Genomic DNA, 18,260 nt, shown 5'->3' with positions numbered 1-18,260 from the left:
TAACGTGACAATACAATAAAACTTGAACAAGATCAGCACCATACCTATTGTCACGTAGCACAAAATTCTAGAACCATGGAGTTGATCTTTTGGTCCTACAACAATCTGGGCCTCTTGATCCAAGTCTCGCACATCTTTTCGCCACTTGCGGAAAGCAATAATCAGGCCTGCGAGTGCAAGCATGAGTGGCAAGCCCAGGCCCAGTCCCGTCGTTATTCCAATGCGCCCGCTGGCAGTATCATCGTATTCCACTATGGGAATAGAAGATGGAATTAGACTAAGAGAAGATGCGTGCTATTGTTTGTTAACTTGGTCTCATATATCGAGGGGGCGAGAATTACAGATGGGTTGTGGAAAAGAAATGGGTGCAGGATGAAAGCTTGTGCGAAAGCCTTAGAGAACAAGTTCGAAGTCATCAATCGTGTTGATGAGCCAAAGTACGTATCATTGCGAGACATTGAGGCTCTGCGGAGATTACGGTAGAGGGTTTTGGTTGCTGTGTGGCATCCATGCGATGAGAGCGAGAGAGGGTATTTAAGAGAGTGGCGGTGGACAAGGCAGACTGAGACTGACTGCTTCATAGGCCATGAGGAAAAGCATTACGTGAATCTAATACTTGTATCTATGACAGAGGAATGTAAAAGGTTGCCCCAGAAGGGCATAATGTCACTGGTGGCGGACAACAATGGGACTCACTGGTCATGCCAAGATTGTCGCTTTGACGCCTTTGTAGACCATGAACAATTATGGTATAGTATAGCCTCCACTGGTGTCGAGAGGCTTTATTACCCATCAGTGGGATTTTCTGCCTTGTATGGGAGGTCAGCGACTTTGTACCCTATGTATCACCTGCTGCTTTAAGAGGTAGATAGTCTGATGCGTTTGTGCCGGTATCTTTTTTTTTTTTTCTCCACTGCATTGGTGCCTCGGGGAGTGTAGTTGACTTTAAGCTTCAATATTAACATTTGGACGAACTTCTTAAAATAGAGACTCCTCGTAAAACGGGATTTACGCTTGTGAACCAGGATTTCATCCTATTTTTCAGCCATGCTGCTGCAAAGGCCAAGTCGGCGGGTAGGTAATCCATGGAGGCCATCCTGATTCGCGTATACAGACGCAACCAGCCCCGCCTTTCTTCCTCAGCCCACACAGCTGAACGAAGCAAATCACTCAATGCTCCAGGAGACCAAGCAGCACACCAGTTGCATCTAGAATGGACCTTGAACGGAGCGGCCCTAGAGTCCGGAATATCGAAGACAACGATCAAGTGGCCAGGCTGCAAGGCCACGATATTGACGCTTCAACACCCCTGTGGCAGCATGACAAGGCCTGGATCCGCCGTCCAGCCCAGCTCGTACGCGCAGCTTGGCAGTCGCAGTTTCTGTCGAAGCTCAGCTTCATCACGAGCCACTACGTCTACTTCATCATCGTCTGCTTGATAGCTTCACTCATCTTCTGGGGCTCGTCATCCGGCATCAGCTACGTCGACAGCCTGTTCCTAGTCGTCTCCGCCATGACAGCTACTGGTCTTACCACGGTTAACCTGAGCCAGGCGACAACGGGGCAGCAGGTTCTCCTCTTTTTACTCATCATATTCGGTAGCCGGATCTGGATCTCGATCTGCATCGTGTACTCTCGCAAGCGGAGATTCAACAAACGCTTCGATGAAATAGTCCGCGAGGCACGCATGAGGAGAAGGGATCGTTCACCGCCCCGATTTGCGCCTTCTCCATCGCCTCCTCCCGCAGCAGAGACTGCGGGAGACTCTCGAGCCGGGGAAAAAGACGACGACGAGGTTCCCTATCTCTCTTGGACTCCCACTATTGGTCGAAATAGCCAATTCTATAAACTCACTAGCGAGCAACGCGACGAGCTAGGCGGCATCGAGTTTCGCGCCCTGAAGTTGCTTCTCAAGATCTTGTTGCTGTACTTCTTCTTTTGGCAGTTTCTAGGTTGCATTTCCCTCGGCTCATGGATCAACAACAACAAACCAGCCCTGGACGACAGCCCCAACCTCTGGTGGCTGGGCATCTTCAACGGCGTATCGGCCTTCAATAACTCGGGCATGTCTCTGCTGGACGCTAGCATGGTCCCCTTCCAGCGCTCATACTTTGTCCTTATCACCATGGGTCTGATGATCCTTGCTGGGCGCACGGCATTCCCCATCTTCTTGAGACTCGTCCTCTGGTGCCTTGTCAAGATCATGCGCCTGATGGGAAGAGAGTATTCTAGCTCAGGGGAAGCCTTGCACTTCATCTTAGACCATCCCCGGCGCGTCTATGTTTATCTCTGGCCTAGAGGTGTGACCTGGTATCTCTTGTCCGTACTCATCTTTCTCAACGCGGTCAACTGGGTCGGCTTCATCCTCTTCAGCCTCAACAACCCCGAAATCGAGAGCATCCCGACGGGGCCGCGTGTTCTTGCTGGTCTATTCCAAGCCCTGTGTAAGTCTACGAAGCCTGACAACGCTTACTGCTCAATCACTAGACTAACTACTGTCTGCTGGATGACAGCCATTCGCTTTGGAGGCTTCCACATCACCAACATTGCCAACCTCCACATTGGCTTACAAGTCTTGTACGCAATCGCAATGCTCATCCTTACCTACCCGATCAGACTTAGCGTAAGACGAACGAACGTATATGAAGAGCGGTCACTCGGCATCTTCACTTCCCAAAATGATCATGATCCCACCCAGAATGAGGGTCAAAACACCCTCATCGACGAGCTCAGACACTTCCGACGACGGAATCGGGGATCTGTGCGCCATGACGCCTGGGCCCTGATGCTCGCCGTTCTTGTCATCACAACCATCGAGTCGGGCCAATTTCGCCGGGATCCCGTCCACTACTCCGTCTTCAACATCTTGTTTGAGGTTGTATCGGCGTACGGCTGTGTTGGCATTAGCGTAGGACTACCGGACGCGAATTATTCCTTCAGTGGTGGGTGGCATGCCGCCAGCAAGGTAATCCTTTGTGCCGTCATGCTACGAGGGAGACATCGCGGCCTTCCCGAAGCAATTGATCGGGCTATTTTGCTGCCGAGTGAAGGGCGGTTCGGCGGGGAAGAAGAAGCAGAAGAAGAAGAAGACATCCCCCGGAGACGTCGTATGGATGGCGAGGATGGGATTTTCGCGGCAGACCCTGATGAAGCACAACCTGAGAATTTGCTTATTACTAGGTTTTTACACCCAGGTCCTGGAGAAAGGGTGTAACCTATGGGCTGTATTTTCTATAATGATCTTAAATCATATATTCCAGCATGGATGCTGTCTGTACATATCTCTCGCTCTTAGAGCCCGTTCTCAATTAGTTAGAAACCATCCTCCAGAATCGTCCCGGGGCAGAAAGCCAAGAGCTCCTGCTTGGTTGCTTCCGTGTCTGGGCCTCGGCTATCAAGCTTTGCAAATGCAGAGCTCTATCCCTCCCAAACAGCTTGTCCATGACCCCAGCCACGTTCATCGATGCGTCATTGTCGTCGAGCCAACACTGAGGGTCTGCGCCATGCTGACAGAGCAATTCACTTGCCTGGTACCAAGCCTCCCTCATTGGCGCGGTGGCCTCGCCTCTCGTGGTGCTCTCATAGCACGAAAGGAGGAATAGTGCCCAGACCGTCCGGCCATCGTTAAGATGCACCTTTTGGTTCACGCTGGCACCATTATCCAGCAACAGGCGAACCATGTTAACATCGATACTGGGATCGTCCCTCTGGGAGTGATACGGCATGCTAATGGCCGTCACTCGCCTCGGGCGTAGCGCATAGTCCAGCAGGGGCCGACCAGCCTTTTGCAGTCGTTTCGGGTCCGCTGCAAGCTTCCCCTGCACGTACTTGACTAGACGGGCCTGCACTGTTAGTGCTAGGAAATTGCAGTTGCCACCCTCGCGGTACTCTTCGTAACCGCGAGACCTGGGAAGATCTCTTGCATGAGTCCAGTGTCTGTTGCGCAGGGAGCGTGCATGCTCACAGTTGACCCGGTCTAGTTCGTCCAATAGGTCAGCCACAGGAGAATCAACCGTATCTAGGGCCTGGCTTCTCTTTTCGACCTCGTGAGCGTAGTAGAGAAGTTCGTCTGTGAGCCCAATGACCCTGTTGATGGAGGACTTGCGACGGAAATCCTCGTTTGGTATGCTCTTGAGCAAGAATAGTGTCATTCTGCAGAGTGATACCAGGGGATCGAAGCTGGACTGGGGGGTTACGATTTCCACCAGTCGCTGGTGGTAGCAGTCTTGCAAGAAATCGCGGACAGTACGATGGAGGAAGTCAACAGGGCTTCCAAGGAAGATAGGGTGAGGCATGTTATTGACAATAAGGAGGTCACCGCATCGGTTTTGGATCCGACTCTTCCACTGATCCTCGGCCTCTGATACCTCCTGCTTGGTAGACGGCGAGATCGGAGCTTTCACAGCATAGTCAGAGTCGCGGCTCTCCCGCTCAAGCAGGGAAAAGGCGAACAGTGGTAGTGGCTGAACCTCCTCAGTTGTGATCAAGAAGATTTGGGCCATCTCTACTCGAAACACGGGCTTGATGCCCTCGATGATGTGCTCGAAGTACGCCTCCAAATCTGGTGGAAACAGGCGGAGAATTCTCTGCAAAGTAGAAAAGCCCTCGTTCCTGTTCACGGCGTGGACCAGGTCGCGGGTGACGAGGAATACCCACAGCCAAACTCCCTGTGATTGCTGAGCGATTTGTGCCATGAGTTCCTCGCATCCAGGCTGTGAGGCGCCTAGGGCCCTGAACTTTTCGTTCATCTGCAGCCTCTGACGGACATGAGTTTTCATATCCTCGCTTGTAAAGTCCTGGACCGCCAGAGAATAAACGCTCTCCTGGAAGGGCTTAAACACTTGCCTAGGTCGGCTCGACGCACATATTTTGATATCGGCCAACTTGGACTCGGAAAAAAACGTCAGAAAGCTTACAACGTCTTCTTCCTCTCCGTCGTACTCGTCAAGACCGTCGATGAAGAAGCAGAACTTGGTAGACAGGCCGCTATGTTTCGCGAGGGCTTCAAAGGCCGTCTTCAGCTCGTTGATCTCCCATCTTTCGTGATCCAACCGGTCGTCTGAGCATATGTGTGGAATCAAAGTAGGGGCCCGTCTCAGGATCTGGTATAGCAGAGACTGGAGCAATCCAACCTGGGACTTTTGCATCTCGAAACCTTGATTCCAGAAGTAGTAACTCGCCGTGAAGAGCTGAGAAGAGCCAGCCCACTCTTCCAGGGCTTTGGCTGTGTTCTCATGCTCGGCCGCAAACTTCATCAGTGTCGACTTGCCGCTGCCCGCCTATCGTAGACTGTTAGCACTATGCATCATGAAGTGATGAGCGTTATAGCGCACTTTACCGCTGATCCAGTAGATGCCATCTCCGTCCTTGAGCCATTCCACAAAGTTTGTCCTTGTTGGATCGAACAGCCAGGCGTTTGTGAACTGATCCGCGTCAGTTATCTGTGACCATCGGCGTCGTAGCTCTGGAAAGTATAGGCTCCGGATGATCCTGGACTGCCTTTGACAGGTGACGCGTTCTTGTTCTAACAGGTCAAGGTGTTCCTTCAAGGCGGCTAGTTGCTCTCCTTGCGCCCTCCGATTATCTGCAGCCAAGCGCAGAATATCTTTCTGAATGCCATCCAGCTTGGAGTCATAGTTGATCCCCAGCTGCCGCTGAGACTCTCTAAGAGCATTGAGATCAGACAGAATCTCAGAGCCCCGTTCCCTGCCACGAGTCAGTCAGTGATGGGCATTCTTTACTGGGTTCGGTGACTAACTTATCCAGAATCAACTGTACGTTGGCTCTTATCCTGACGTCCAAGTTATCGATACGACGACGCAGATCTTCGATGTCCTTCCCTTTCCTCAGCACACGCAATGCGATGCGGCTGCTTTCTATCGTCCTGAATCTGGCACCGTCTCTTATCTTGAGCTTCTGGACAATCTCGCCAAGCTCACCCGCCAATCTCTCGCACTCGGTCGCCATGGCCATGATGTGTTTCTCACCCTGAGATAAGTGACGTCCAGGTGACCCCTGGATGGCCCTCAGATTGGAATGCCGGACATCTTCCAAGCACAGTTCGATCTCGTGGACCTCGGGGAGTGTGTCGTGAACCGAGTCCCGCGCTGACTTGACCGCCGAAACGAGCTTGATGCTGAAGTCGACGAATGCCACAATGCTGGAGGCAAGGCCTATGATCTCGAATGCCTCAGCCATGCTGACTGCAGTAATCGAGTTCTGCACGTGTTCGTTAGAGGCCAGGCCAGTACAAATGTGGTTGGTTGTCAACTCGACACGAGTGCGAGAGTTGGCTTCGCTGCCTGAGTGTGACCTGATCGAAGCCCGGCTGAGGCGCTGGCTAAATACATAGCCTCGCTAAGCTTAGTGGGTACCGAAAGGAAATAGCGCAGTTCTTCAGAACCTCCCTAGGATAAAACTTAAGAGTCAAGGCGACATGAATACGAAAGAGCATATATAACTAGGAAGAGTAAATGAAGCATTCAACTCGATCTTTTTTATTCCTCTTTCCCACTTCAATACTCTCAATGTCTATTTTAGTGACCTTTCAACACCAGTACCTCCTCAGTCAGCCTGTGGAGATAACCAATCAACTGCGAGTGCAAGCGCTGAGGCAGGGGTCAGCCTTACAGTACATTTCAGGAACTTTCGATCACCAACTTTACGGCCATATTTTGAACCCTAACTATACGATCGGTGAATATTTTTAGACCGAGCTGCCAGAATTTGCCATCTTATCTCTGCCTGCAGGTTGTTACCAACGGCTGCCATCCTCACTGTGATGGAGGTTGTGGAGAGCCGAGCCTGGATAGCGTAATTATGGCGCATCAGAACATTGGCAACTCTTGATCCGGATGGGCTGGTTATTGGCCTTGACGTATACTAGCCCTCAGATGCTAAATGTGAACCAGCTTTAAGGCCACTGTGTTAGCATTGGGATATGATGTTATGATGTGTTGATAACGTGTTCTTTGTTATAGTTAAAACCCGGCCCTCCGTGGGATGGCTGAGCTAGAAGACCGCGTCGTTTCGGGGACTCTTTTGTGGCCTTGAGCTGCCTCAATATCTACTCTGCGAAACAACCAAAACAGTTCGAGGCCGTGACCAAAACCTTGCAATTCTTTGCAACACGGCCGACAAGCATGTAGGAAAACTGTACCTACACAACGAGGAATCCTCCGCTCTCTTTCCCAAACTTGGTGAGAAGGAATTGTTGGTTGACGTGGTAGTTGTCTACAAATCGAGCATATATTCCAAGACGAAAAAAAGGGCGAGGAAAAAATATGGCCACACAGTCACAAAGCAAGATGCATACGTTGTTCTATGGGTTGAGTGGAAAGAGGGTGTCGTGTATCTTTTGGTAAGTGGTCGAATGTATGCAGAGGAATGGAACTTGTTGGCACAGGAGAAGGTCTCTTTGATTATTGGATGAATGTTCACTTCAATTCTCTTCAAAACTCGGTTCTATCTATACAATCATCCACCATACAACTTCAACATTCATGTGAATTCATCACCTTCAAGAGCAGAGAAGAAGACAAAGAAAAAAAAGAAGAAAGAAAAAACCGTGCTGCCCCAACTGTCATCGAATGGTCTATCCCGTGTATAGCATGAACATTAAGCATAATTCATTAAACCTCTCCAACCGGAATCAAAGGTGCGGAGGCCATCATCTGGCTTGAGTAATGTGGAGATGGTCGAGAAAGAGGCTGCAGGGTGTCAAGGTACCGTTGCGTAGCACTGATTTGTTGAGCAACGATGAGCTGCTGAGAAGCAATGACTTGTTGAGCAGAAATGAGTTGCTGAGCAGTGATGAGTAGCTGAGCAGCAAGATTCTGGGGTGAATGAGGAAATGCTTGTGTATTGAGCCACTTCTGCATGTCCAAAAATTGTTTCGCGCCAACCAATTGTTGACTGTTAAAAAGAGCAAGAGACTGTTCACTGAGGGCGAGTGGTTGTGGAGTAGAGGGAGAGGCCAGACCCCACGGTGACTGGCCGAAATATTGATTCTGCGCCGGCATATTGCTACGGCGAGATCCTTTGGGGTGATACCTTGCCTGAACAAAGGTATTCTTCTTAGGACCCCAGAATATTGGGCGGTTCGGATGGTAGATAACATCGAATCCTGTGCCACCCATTGCACTGACAACAACCCTCGCGGGACCGGGTGACCCTGAAATATACGGGCCATCCTTCACGAGCGGATACTCAAGCCATGGTCCAGCCACGCGTAGTGGGAGGTGTTCGGAGTTGTTGTAGGTGTGAGGATAGCTGGTCTCCATCTGACAGCTGGCGGGAACTGCCTCAGCCTGCTGCTTGACTACTGAAGCAGGGATGCGACGGACAGGATCTGTCTCGTCGAGTTCGGGGAGCGAGTAGTAGGAGCACTCGGATCGGCAGTCGTCCATGTCGTCGTCAGTGACTGACTTGTACGACATCAACTTAGCAAAAGAAGACATGGTGACGTGATTGTATGTGTGCTGATAAGGTGTAGAAAGAAATAGGCCGAAAGAAGCTCAAGAGAGGCTGCTGACGCGTGAAGGCGAGAAGACGAATTGAGAGAATGCAGAAGAATGAATTGTAAAACGCTCAAGAGAAGTTGTTGGTGTGTACTGTTCAGAAGACTGGAATATTGAATCAAGACTGTCCGAAGAAATAGGCTGTAAAACTCTCAAGAGAAGTTGTTGATGTGTATTCTGCAGAAGACTGCGATGCTGAATCCAGAGTCTGAAAAAGTGGGCTGTAAAACGCTCAAAAGAGGGTGCCGAAGAGTGCTGTGCAGAAGGCGAGAATACTGAATTGAGGCAATCGGCAAGACTGAACTGTGAAACGCTCAAGAGAAGTTGCTATTGTGTACTCTGCAAAAAGCGAGACAACCTGAAAAGATGGACTGTAGAAGGCTCCAGAGGAGTTGATGACGCGTGGTCTTCAAGACGAGAATGCTGAATCGAGGCAGTCTGTAGAGAAGGATCTGAATCAAGATGAAGAATGCGAAATCGAATGTCGATGACAGTGTCAATGTGAATAGAATGCTGAACAAGAGACTGAAGCTTGCGTACGCTAAGTAGAAGGTAGCATAAAGCGACAAGGCAGCATGAATGAAGACTCAGAACTGGTGATGAAAGGGAGAAGAACAAATCTGACATCTGAGAGGAGACGATGGCATTAAGTAGACATGGCGAGACTTAGGCTTTTCGAAAAATTGAGCAACAATGAACCAGAAGATTCCAACATCTTGTCAATAATCAACAAGAATCACAGGTTGGGCGGCCCTTTGACCTGTTGCTGCAGTTTCAATCATGACAGCCTAAAGTCAATTCGTGACTCAATACTGCAAAGGGGACTTTAGATATTTCTCAATAACTCTATCTTGAAAACTTAATGTTTTACACAGTTTCTATGGCGAAGGGGAATGACTTGCCTTGCCCGGAATCGTGTCAACTGGCTACTTTCAATCGAAGGAGCTTGAAGCCTCGGATTTTGAATGGAACGGAGGGGTTCTCCGGTACGGCGAACCCCTGAATCACCCTTGAATATCGACACGGATTTTGTATCAAGATCCAAGATAATCAAGGGCCAGGTCGTTTATTACAAGTCATGGCCCAGTCTTACAAGTGAAACTGGTTCGTGCCTCAGATCATATCCGGCATTCGGAGAAATTCATTGTTTAAGTATTGATTCAATGTAGCACGGGTCCTCAAAAGCGCATCCGTCACACAATCCAAAAACCTAACTTGAAAAATTCTGCTACAACTGGGTAGTCGTCCAGTTTTAGAAGCCGCTCATCTCGTGGAGCCGTTAGGTTGCTGGAGTAACTTACACAAGAGATAAGGGCATACGCATAAGCTTTGAGTTAGGTGTAGGCACCGGCTTTCGGTATGGCACAGTCTCTTATCATGTCAAGATGACCTCGGCAGATGATCAAAGAATTCTTTTACGGTATTGGGTTCTGATGCCGTTATGTATTGATAACTGTGTCTGTTACTGTTGTGGCTGATGGCTTCTTGTCCTCATTGCAGATAATAATAATGGTCAAAGAATGCTGAAGAATTTCTTTCAAATTAATTCCTCATATCTTGACAGGCTCGTGCGTCATCACTTGACGGTGATGGCCAATGGACCACAAAGAGCTATGTTAGGGCCCGCGGATATCAATTACCTGATATCGAACTTCCTACTAGGCCAATTACTTCTATAGATCACCAGTTGAGATTCAATGTGCTAAAAACCCAATGGTTTGCGCCCTTAGTAGGTCTTACTCAAGTAAACAAGGAAAAGCACAAAGCAAGAGGGGAGGCCTGATGCCCGAGACGTCTCGTCTTTCCCGAATCTTAACTCCATTGCCGTTCTTTATAGAAGCCTCTTTTAGGACAAGTCTGCAATCCGGTCCGAGAGAAAATTCGGTTTCTCTCCGCGCAAATCCTAGTATGCCAATCAACTGGTAGAGTCACAGCTCGAGTCGCTTTCGGCGCGATAGTGGTCGGTTTCCCCTTAAGTTCGTAGATATGTGGCTTATGAAACCAAGCAGACCGGGTGGTGTTTCCTTCGCTAAGATGTTGGAGTGGTAGTTGGTTCATGTTGGCGATTTCTTTGCCTTGTCCTTCATGACCCACGTCCTGATGGGATGCAACATCAAGTCGATACACCCCCCGAAGTACCTCTGGTATAATAGTAGAATCCACTGCGGCATATGTCCCAGGGTAGATAGTGACCCAAATTATGCACCGCAGATCTCTTGAGCTGACCGCCTCAGATAGACGAAGGACCGCAGCATCAGGGCTACCCTGGTTCGTTTGCTGCACTCCAACTCATCAACTTGAATCTTTCTCAAACACTGCCCCGTGGAGTCTGCATTCCAAATATCATGCTTAATTCAATCTGACCTTGTGCTCATATTAAACCCTCGGTCAATAACCGTAAATCCAAGCCCCAGCAACTCCGCTCAGGCGCAGCATCCGCTCAGGTGCAGCATCTGACATGGGCTGTTCTTGTTGAAACATGGTTATGCACGTTGTTTCTGTGCTCACCTAAGCTCGCTCCACAATACGAGTAACCTAGACTGTTCCATCACGGGATGTGACCGAGGACAAGGCTCCATACGTAGATCCGAGAATCAGGGGATTCATGTGCCCCTGTGACGAGCAAAGTCTTCATATGATGTCCCCACGAGTAAAATCTAATTCTCAATCCCCGCAGTGTCGTCCGATTGGCTCGCTTTTATCCACAAATCACCAGTTTGTGTCCACACCACCTTCGGCATTCATCCCATTCAAGGTTCCACCAAAACATCATCATCCGCGGATCCGCACCTGTTCAACCGAACCCGTGCCACCAACGTTTCTGTCTCTCTATCAAGGTCCTCACTGCATACTTATTAATATCTCACAATCGCTTCATGCAACAAGTGCAACAATAGTGGAGATGAAGTGTCCCTGAAGCGCTGTGCCAAGTGCAAGCAGACGCATTATTGCAGCCGAGACTGCCAGAAGGCCGACTGGAAGGCACACAAGAAGGTCTGCAGCAAGCAAGCTGGGTTTGCTTCTGCGTTTGGGTCTGGAAATGAGGGCCTGTCTCCGCCCAAGGGACTAGACGAGCCCATCCCCGACCTATTCACTCGTCTGGACAATGGCACCTACCTCCACAATCGTCCAGAGAAGGATGTGTATCGACTGCTTCTTGACACATACCGTCTCCGCGTCGATGACATGTACACTCTTGAGGGAGATGTCGACGATGGCAACATCTACGCTGGCCGTGCAGATAGCCTAAAGGGCTTCAGGCGATTCACGAGAAAGATAACCAGGCCCAAGAAGGAACTACTCCCTTCATAGTGAACACCTGAGAAACAACAGGAGTGCGAGGACTTTGGCATGGACGAGAACCAGTGACAGAACTTGATGTCTGGAGTTGTAAAGAAGGACATCATCGAGCACTATCAAGATCACCAATTCCCGATGCAGTTGCGCATGCTTGGCGAATCCATCTACGGCAGAGCACCCGGTGGTTCGGATGGAACAGCCATGAGAAAGATGCTGGCAACGTTTGAGAGTGGAGGCGCTCCATGATTAAGCATTCGTGGCAATGCCATTCGCCTCCTGATGCTGTTGAATATTCTCTCCAAGAGTGCGCATTGCCCGTTATGTATATGACCCTCTCTTAGCCAAGTTGAAAACACCATGTTCTCTTGATACCACCTGTAGATGTCCGAGAGCTACTTCTTACCACCGGCTCGGGTACGTTATCGCATCTCTTGTATAAATCAAGACGGCATCATTACAGCAGTGATACTAAGCCGGCAAGTTCAAGGGAAGCTGTGATGTTTCACAGTATCATACCTATGCCGGTGTTTCATGGGCTCGATAGAGAAATAGATTCTAGTGTCGCACAAGCTAGTCATCAGAAATTAGCCAGCAAGTTGACCAGATGGTTCTCTCCACTCCAGTTTGCACTAATTTTCAGTTAACTAGGGACGGTATCTTTCACGCCCAGAAGCTCGGGCGTATGCCATGGCGTCTTGGATGCGCCAGCGAGCCTCAACTACTTTAGCGTCAACACCGAACAAATTCTTAGATTAACTAGCCGCAGCTTCAATTCTTTCGCTACTTAACCATCTAATTATTTTCATCTACTCACTGAGAGGCCACGCCGAGAGTCAAGGCGTGCATCCCCATCCCATGGGAACCGATCTTGAGTGTCATCATCATTCATCTTCTCGAGAAGCCAGCGGTTCAGGTTCAACTTTTTTCATCCTTCAATATGCCTCCCTTAAGAAGCCGACCTTGAGGTCTTTATCTACCTAGCGAAAGAAGGTACGCCTACCTGCTGGTGTCCACCACATAGCGGCCAGCAATGCCGCCCTTTTGCATCAAGTCATACACATCCTGGAGCTCCGACAAGCCGACAACCCTAGAGTACAACAATTAGTAGGCATTTCTTGTTTCATATTTGACCGACTTACTTGAATGGTGCCTTGATAAAGCCTTGTCGGAAGAACTCGATGGCCTCGGCCGTATCCTGTCGGTTGCCGACATAGCTTCCCTTGATGTTGATCTCACTGTATACCTAGTTAGCAGACATGCAAGAACCTGGTGCTCATGTTTCTTACCGAACAACGGTATCAAAGACGGGGGCCTTGACAAAGGCATTGGCTGGTAGACCAACGCAGACGATAGTGCCCTTGCTCTTGACATACTGGCTCGCCTCTTGGAAGGGCTTCTCACTGGCAGCCAGAAGCAGCACGGCATCGGGGCCAGAACCACCAGAAGCCGCGCGGATGTCGGCGACGGTGTCCTTGGAAGTCTTGAAGTCAACAAAGGTGTCGGCACCAAGCTCAAGGCAGACCTTGCGCTTCTCCTCGCCGCCGTCGAGGGCCGTGACATGCAGACCCATGGCCTTGGCATATTGGATAGCAAAGACACCAAGACCACCACCAGCACCGGCAATGGCAACATGCTGACCGGGCCGGGCACCGGAAGACTTGAGGGCCTTGTACACAGTCAGACCGGCACACAGGATAGGCGCGACTGCGGCGAGGTCACAATCCTTGGGGATACGGGCAACATGGGCCGCCTTGCCGACGGCGTATTGCTGGAATGAGCCGTCAACAGTGTAACCAGACAGGGAAGCTGTCGAGCAAAGCGACTCGTTGGACTGTCGGCACTGTTCGCAGCTCATGCACGAGCCATGAAGCCACTTGATACCGACGTGGTCGCCAATCTCGATGTCCTTGACGAGCTCACCCCGCGCGACCACGACGCCCGCACCTTCATGTCCGCCAACGAGGGGCATCTTGGACTGGAGAGGCCAGTCGCCATTGACGGCGTGCAGGTCAGTATGACAAACACCGCTATACTTGATGTTGATGAGGACTTCATCCGAAGCCGGCTTGGGGACGGGAATCTGCTTGTACTGGACAGCTGTTGGGTAGGTAGTCAGCCTGTCTTGGTTCGTTCGTCACGTTGAGCGATGCCTCGGAGATAGAACATACGACCGCCCACTTGCTCAAGAACTTGTGCCCATTGCTCCTTGGGAATCTCGGGTCCTGCTGTTGTTGCGTACGCCGCCGTCTTGCTCACGTTGATGGTGCTGGTGCTGGGGACAACGCGACTGTGACGGGCGCAAGCCTGGCCACTCGAGCTGGCACAGCTTCCGCAAAGACATTTCCGGGTAGAGGTGAAGTTCCGGACGTTGATTCGAGTTGCTGCTGACAGCGTCACGATAGCAGAGCTGCGCACAGCAGGTCTCACAGAGGCCCGGAGGACCGCACTCCTCATCAAGCTGCTCGTTGGTCTCATCATATTTTTCCTGCTACTGTAATTATCAGACGGAATGTGATTTCTTTCTGCCCGTGCCGTGCCGTGCCGGTTGCGGCTCCGCAGTGACCGGCGAGCGGGCGTTATATATACTAGTGCTATCTCTGTCCCGTGGCCCATCAGACTACTCCCAGTCAGCGTGGTGCCATGCAACCAGGTGCACCCGGAACTCTATCTCCAATGTCATACGACCTAGATAAATCTTTTCTAGCCCCAGGATGGGAAATTGCGTCTCCTCAGCGGAGTATTGTAACATGTCCGTGGAGAAACCCAGTTCGGCGACACGAGGCCATTGGCCGATAGTCGACACGTGTTGTTCCCTCCACTGCGGGGCCGTTCCCTTCAAGGGATCCATTTCGTCATCTGGCCGTTTGCAGTAAGCGGAAGTTGCTCCGGTTAGAGCGCTTGGAATGGAGTCCGAGTTAGCAGCTCTGGTATTGGCTGAGATTGTGTGTGTCTCTACCCTGGGCTTGACTTCAAAGGATTGATGGCCTGGGTGATGGCCTGGCTTACGCTGGGTAGAACCAACAGTGGGTGACAACAGTGGGTGACAATGTATTTGAAGGATATCTAGTGACTAATATTCATTGGAACCATGCAGCCAACTTGCCAATCCGAGTCCGAGTGTCAATCTTTGAGGTGGTGTTGGGGGTGGTATTGGGGGTTGAACTTTGCCCGCAACTGCGGCTAAGTCATTATAGGCTCTGGGAACTCGCAACCCTCTGTCCAACGTTTCCTTGACGAATGTCAGTAAAAGTCCTCAGTACGTTCCAGGTTCACTTACACTGGTCTCATACCCGCCTTGGTCAGATGCATGTCGCCAAACTTGGCGGTATTCTTGAACTTGCACTCGTTGCCCCGTGTGCAGAACGGGTCCTGCGGACAATGGTGGCTCATGGGGCAAGCAAAGTCAGGGCACCCAGGCCCGACGAAGCACGGGCAACTGCGTGCCTTGTAGCGATGGATGACCATCTCGTCTGCCGTGAGCTTCGTGTCATGTTCCCTGGTGCATTGGGGTCCCCACGAGCAGGTGCCGCTGAGATAGTGACCATTGCAAAACGCTTGGTTTCTTGCCTCTGCAAGTTTTCGTTTGTAGCTATCTTGAGCTGGAGTGTGGCCTGGCATCTTGGCAGGCGGATCAAGGCGGACATTGTCCTGATTGAACTCCATGACCTTGGGTGCTTTCGCCTTGGTCGTACCGACATCAATATTCTGGTGGTTTCCGGTGCCACCAGCCGCAGCATAGCTCCCCTTGTACTTGGTGGAAATACCTCCATTACCTGATCTAATTGTCGTCGTGGTCGCCGTGACTGTCGTCGTTGCAACCGGCGGCTGAGCACGAGGCGGAGGTGACGGAGAAGAAATCTGCTTGGGTGGAGATTGGGGAATAATCCTGATCTCGTTCTGAAGCAGACCGCTGCGGAATACATTGTCAAAAGTAATAATGGGAAGACCGAGCTTCTTGATTCCTGTTGCTGCGGGGGTGGTTTCGATAAGGACGAGACGGCTCCCCTGGTCGTCGATATACGGCCGTAGATCATGTGCATATCCGGCGTCATGGCAGGCGACAAAGAATATCTTCTTGCAGCGAACATCGTCGTGATAGTATTTCAGCATTCCTACATTCCAAAGTTAGTAAAGATGTGAAGCTGTGATTTGACAAGTAAGTAGACAGAAGCTCACGTCGTATCTTGGAGTCGGCATTCTCCTTGCCAGATCCGACATCGACGAAATCAAACTCGGCACGAGCATTGGTGAAGTTTGTAACAAATTTCAAAAATTTATCTTCGTAGCTGACAATTCCCGAGAGGCGGAGAGAGTGGGCGAGGTCCTTGACATTGGCAAAGACCCGGGCAAAGATGGTTATATCACTACTCAGGTCTGTATCCTTGACGTATTCGGCAACGTGTTGCCTGATCGCGAGAGCGGCATTCGTGGCACCTTCTTCGGGGTCTTGGAGGAAACTGTCCTGGAACTTTGCGCCGTCGCCGTCGACGAGGACCGCGACGTAGGGATCTTTTTGTTTTTGCTGCGCCTTCTGTGCCACGTTGCTATTAGCAAAGCGCATGTTCTGTCCCGGCGGTGGTAGTTATACGCACCAAATGATTGTTCAAGTCCCTGTTCTGAGCCGTGAGCTGATCATTTTCCTTCTTCAGGCGGCGCTTCTCCTCATCGGAGGCCTCAACCGTCTGCTGCAGCATCTGTGAAAGACAGTGCGGTTAACGACGTTGATGCGTACAAATTAGTAGATAGCTACAGGATAGCCTACTCGTAGCCATGAATGCCTTTCATTGTCCTGCTCATTCCATTTCTGGATCTGGACAGCCAGTTCGTCCTTGGAATTGGAACTTTCTTGAGCACTCGACATCTTGTTCGTGCTCGCTACAGGCAGCAATGTGGCGTAGATTAAAGCGAGAAGTCGGATTCAATAAAGAGGCCACGGTTACGGCAATATGGATTATGGACGAATGGCGTGGAGTCTGCAGCAAAGTTAAAATAAGCTTGTGTTCTGGACCTTTGGCACTTTGGTCCTTTCTGAGAAGTAAGTGCAAGTTGACAAGGTGAACAGGCAAGGAGGGCTGTGTGGCCTGGTATTTGAAGAATCGAACAAAGCCAGCACAGCTGTGGTAGACGCCTGTCTGCCTTACACATGCACCGCCTCCCAACACTGTTGGGCAGAGTCCAGAAGCTTCTGGCACGAAGCCCAAATGCAAATGTTTGCCTCGGCGAAACTGCCAAGCCAATGTTTGCCTACGAGCAAGGCGTGCAGGCCTAGATAAATGGCCGTGGATGGTGGTACGCCTGAGAGGGGTGGGTCAAAGGGGAAGAAATCACCCAGTCTGCAAGGTGCATTTCAGCCATGACTGTGTGACCCCTCTTTGAATCCTGGTTGTTGGCTCTGTGGTGACTTGCCATAGGCAGATACCGTGCATCAGGCTGCCTCTGTGCCATCATTGGGAGAGCCGTGTTGGGTTGCCTCCTGGATGGTTCGCCCAGCTGAGGCACCCGTTTCGTTAGGCGCTGAGGCTCAACTGGGTTGTTCCATTTTCAGGTGGCCACTATTCAGGGTTCTTTTATTGACCTGGAGCCGCCATCTTTGCTGATATTAGATGCTTCCATTGGTAGCGCCAATGTGATTCTCTCTGGCGACCCAACTGATGCCTTGGCACGACAGAAGTACCAGTGAGCAACAAGAATCAGCCGTGACTTGTCAGACATACTTGAAATTATTTTGGGGCAAACTCACTGTCAATAAGCGTGTCATTACCAGAATGTCATTGACGTCTTGACTTGACCATAAAACTCAGAAGCCCGCTCCAACCTCCCACGCATTCCGTAAGAAGAGAAAAGAAATACTGAGGAGCATATCACATCATGGATTATATGGATGCGATTCGACACCCAAAGAGGCATCTCACATCCAGGACGGGCGCTTCCGCAGTCCTGCACCCGGGCCAGTATGTACGCCAGCATTCCCCTTTCCAACGGCGCCTCATCAAACATTCGGCGTGCTCCTTCAATACCGTCATTCCTGAGGGGATGACAAAGATACTTTCTCAACCAACCATCAGTTATTACAGTTTACAGTCCCGTGGGTCAGTGACTCACTGATCCGTCGCCAGCCGGCCTGCCTAGCCCAACAACGAGCCGTGCCCACGTACCATATCTACATATCAACGACCCTTACAGTTTATTCATTGGTTCTTGTCACATTCAGAAGATTAATCTGACGGCCCCCTGGGCCCTGGCATGGCATCCCGCACAATGCGTCCCCTCCAGCCCCTGGGCCGAGATTTCCCACTAGTAGCTCAAAAGCGTGACAGAGGCGTAGACTCCGTTTCAGGAGGACAGGAGAAGTCATATTAATCTTCCGGAACTTGTTTATATCAAACTGCTCCATGGCAGAAAACCTGCATCGAGCGCAGACAAGACTCGTATCAGCCAAGC

General features: G+C 50.6%; 6 protein-coding genes across 6 annotated transcripts; 2 read left to right on the top strand and 4 right to left on the bottom strand.

The window, feature by feature from the left end:
• Positions 1-1,213: 1,213 nt before the first annotated feature.
• On the top strand, positions 1,214-3,214 carry NCS54_00934900 (Hypothetical protein; the record flags this gene model as incomplete). The annotated part of the gene is made up of 1 exon (XM_053154700.1): positions 1,214-3,214. The coding sequence occupies one exon, from the start codon at positions 1,214-1,216 to the stop codon at positions 3,212-3,214; it is 2,001 nt and encodes a 666-aa protein (XP_053010675.1).
• Positions 3,215-3,308: 94 nt separating this feature from the next.
• Positions 3,309-6,198, bottom strand: NCS54_00934800 (Hypothetical protein; the record flags this gene model as incomplete). The annotated part of the gene is made up of 3 exons (XM_053154699.1): positions 3,309-5,279; positions 5,334-5,706; positions 5,759-6,198. 3 exons carry the CDS (start codon positions 6,196-6,198, stop codon positions 3,309-3,311), a joined length of 2,784 nt encoding a protein of 927 aa, XP_053010674.1.
• A 1,433-nt stretch (positions 6,199-7,631) lies between these two features.
• NCS54_00934700 (Hypothetical protein) lies at positions 7,632-8,459 on the bottom strand (the record flags this gene model as incomplete). Its single annotated transcript, XM_053154698.1, has 1 exon — positions 7,632-8,459. The coding sequence occupies one exon, from the start codon at positions 8,457-8,459 to the stop codon at positions 7,632-7,634; it is 828 nt and encodes a 275-aa protein (XP_053010673.1).
• Positions 8,460-11,421: 2,962 nt separating this feature from the next.
• On the top strand, positions 11,422-11,831 carry NCS54_00934600 (Hypothetical protein; the record flags this gene model as incomplete). The annotated part of the gene is made up of 2 exons (XM_053154697.1): positions 11,422-11,426; positions 11,474-11,831. The coding sequence occupies 2 exons, from the start codon at positions 11,422-11,424 to the stop codon at positions 11,829-11,831; spliced, it is 363 nt and encodes a 120-aa protein (XP_053010672.1).
• A 984-nt stretch (positions 11,832-12,815) lies between these two features.
• On the bottom strand, positions 12,816-14,357 carry NCS54_00934500 (Alcohol dehydrogenase 1; the record flags this gene model as incomplete). Its single annotated transcript, XM_053154696.1, has 4 exons — positions 13,988-14,357; positions 13,106-13,916; positions 12,959-13,054; positions 12,816-12,906 (listed from the first exon to the last, which is right to left on the bottom strand). The coding sequence occupies exons 1-4, from the start codon at positions 14,295-14,297 to the stop codon at positions 12,816-12,818; spliced, it is 1,308 nt and encodes a 435-aa protein (XP_053010671.1). The 5' UTR covers positions 14,298-14,357.
• A 642-nt stretch (positions 14,358-14,999) lies between these two features.
• Positions 15,000-16,680, bottom strand: NCS54_00934400 (C3H1-type domain-containing protein; the record flags this gene model as incomplete). The annotated part of the gene is made up of 5 exons (XM_053154695.1): positions 15,000-15,048; positions 15,097-15,931; positions 15,996-16,350; positions 16,412-16,513; positions 16,582-16,680. 5 exons carry the CDS (start codon positions 16,678-16,680, stop codon positions 15,000-15,002), a joined length of 1,440 nt encoding a protein of 479 aa, XP_053010670.1.
• Positions 16,681-18,260: the final 1,580 nt, after the last annotated feature.

Source organism: Fusarium falciforme, chromosome 7, assembly GCF_026873545.1.
Source record: "Fusarium falciforme chromosome 7, complete sequence".
Taxonomy (NCBI): domain Eukaryota; kingdom Fungi; phylum Ascomycota; class Sordariomycetes; order Hypocreales; family Nectriaceae; genus Fusarium; species Fusarium falciforme.
The sequence above is the reverse complement of the archived record's forward strand: the minus strand, read 5'-3'. Positions and strand labels throughout refer to the sequence as shown.